The sequence below is a fragment of the Arachis ipaensis genome, chromosome B08 (genome assembly GCF_000816755.2).
Source record: "Arachis ipaensis cultivar K30076 chromosome B08, Araip1.1, whole genome shotgun sequence".
Taxonomy (NCBI): Eukaryota; Viridiplantae; Streptophyta; class Magnoliopsida; order Fabales; family Fabaceae; genus Arachis; species Arachis ipaensis.
The window spans coordinates 128,611,732-128,614,175 of NC_029792.2; the positions used below are offsets into that span (position 1 = coordinate 128,611,732).

Genomic DNA, 2,444 nt, shown 5'->3' on the forward strand with positions numbered 1-2,444 from the left:
ACTGTTGATAAAATTTATTTTTGACCTATAAAAAAGCTCGTTTCAGTATATAAAATAATTCTTTTTATTCCTATTTTCATTTTAGTACTTACTATCTTGTGACTCCATTCTTTTTGATAAAATTTATTTTTGACCTACAAAATAAACTCGTCTCATTATATAAAACAATTCTTTTTACTCTTATTTTCACTTTAGTACTTACTATTTTGTAATTCCGTCGTTTTTGATAAAATTTATTTTTAACCTGTAAATAAGCTCGTCTCGTTATATAAAATAATTTTTGTTATTCCTATTTTTACTTTAGTATTTACTATTTTGTAATTCCGTCGCTTTTAATAAAATTTATTTTTGACTTATAAATAAGCTCGTCTCGTGATATAAAATAATTCTTTTTATTTCTATTTTCACTTTAGTATTTGCTATCTTGTTTTTTCGTTAATCGACTATAAATCTTAATTTTTAATGTCCAAAAAATCTAGCGTTCGACCTCTACAAAAACCACACAAAATTGATTACTAAGAAAGGATTTAATTTATCTTACTTGCTGCAAACATCCCATTTTCTTACACCAACAAGCTTAGCATGAAGTGCTTGTTGTACATCTCTTCTATTCAAGTAGTTTGTAACCTTGTCATCTACACACACATCTACCCTCTCATTCTTTTCCTGCCACAAAAGTAAATAGTAAATAGTAAATAAATAAAGGAGAGTGAAAATTAAATTAAATTAAAGATTCACAAGACTCACTTGGGATTGAGGACAAATAACCTTTGATTGTGAAAGCACAGAGGAAATGCAAACATCAAGAGTGACATCATATTTGTCAACAAATTTGCTTGTTTCTTTGCTAACTTGTCCCATTACCTCTGAACAAACCATGGAAAGTGAATCTCTATAGTACTCACTCACATATCTTGAATAGTTACACACATTGCTGAACATCTTGTACGTTGAATCTGATATTAGCCCATGAGACCAAAAGAACTCTGCCCTTGAATTGAAGTCTGTGGCGTATTCTAGAACTGGATTACCCAACTGCATTTCCATCATCATACTACCTTAATTACTTTCTTAATATCTTAATTACAAAACACAATTAATGTTTCTATTTAATCATCACTAAGTTATATTATTCTCGATAGTCGACCTAACTATTAGGGTTTGATACGTCATACACCGAGTATAATATAACTATCTTTAAATAACTCTTTGGGTAAGTAATACATCATTTTAATATACGAACTAACGTATATGCACATGCACGTATACGCGCACACATATTATTCTTGATTGACATACTTATTAGGGTATACGAGACATCGAGTATCACGATAACGAATTCAGGTAAATAATTAACTTTTTCAACTAGTATCAGTAAAAAAGTTAATTAAAATTTTAAATTCTAAATTCTGAATTCGGACTCTAATTAAATCCTAAATCCTCTAAAAAATAAAGGTTAAAAAATAATTTTACAATAAAAAAAGGTTAATTAAAATTAACTACTCAAAAGTTTATTTCTATAATTTTTTCAATGATATTTTCTAGTATAGTGGAAATAAAAAATGATGATGATGATGATAAGTGAATTTCTAACTTACGGCTATTCCTTTGAGATTGAATATCCTTTTCTTTGAATTCATTTCAATCATGAGCTTTGCAAGTTGAGGAACATAATGCCCTAAAAAATGTTTAATTAATAATATACATCAATATGGTTGTTAGAACACATAATGGCTAATAATTAATGTAACATGCTTTTGTAATGAAATTTAATTTTCTAGACTTTAATTTAATTATTAATTACCTGCATAACTTTCGCCAGTTAGAAACAGATCTCGGTTCTTGTATTGAGGGAACTTGTTGAACCAGCGTTGAAGAAATACAACATTGTCCCTAGCTTAAAAAATTTAAAATTAAAAAAAAAAAAAAAAAACACTTTTTCAGAAGACAAAGTGTGTAAATAATGATTCAGGGACAATAAAAAGTTATAGTATTCCGATGATTCTATTCATATATTCCTTAAGGAACAAGAGATGAGTAATAATGATAATAACGTAAAGTTACTATACCAAATATGTGTGAGCATAACTATTCTTTTTCTTTTTTTTTTCTCTTTTTTACCATTAATCACTGTTTTTATGCCAACTTTTAAAAAAAAAAAAGCATAAGAAGCATGGATATGGATTATGGTATGTGTCTTTCCCAATACAGGGTATAATTTAAAAGGGTCTTTCTGATGAGCAAAAAACTTACTTTTCCTTTTGTAATTTATTTTCTTTTTCCCAAAAGATTGAAGTAAAAATGAAAATTAAATGGTCCGAAGTAAGGTTATGTTCTATTAAGGGTATTATTAACATGGAATTGGACTAAGACTATTTTTTTTTTTAATTTTAGGTTAGAGTCTTAAAAATAGAGAAAATAATTAAAATTTAATTATTCAATTG

General features: G+C 27.2%; 1 protein-coding gene across 1 annotated transcript in view; it reads right to left on the reverse strand.

Annotated features, from left to right (window-relative positions):
* Positions 1–2,444, reverse strand: part of LOC107611780 (serine carboxypeptidase-like 45) — a gene marked incomplete at its 5' end in the record, with an annotated part of 4,005 nt that overhangs the window by 595 nt on the left and 966 nt on the right. The window contains 4 exon segments of the mRNA XM_016313674.2: positions 542–666; positions 748–1,035; positions 1,599–1,678; positions 1,805–1,897. Of these exon segments, the coding sequence (XP_016169160.1) occupies positions 542–666; positions 748–1,035; positions 1,599–1,678; positions 1,805–1,897 (586 nt within the window).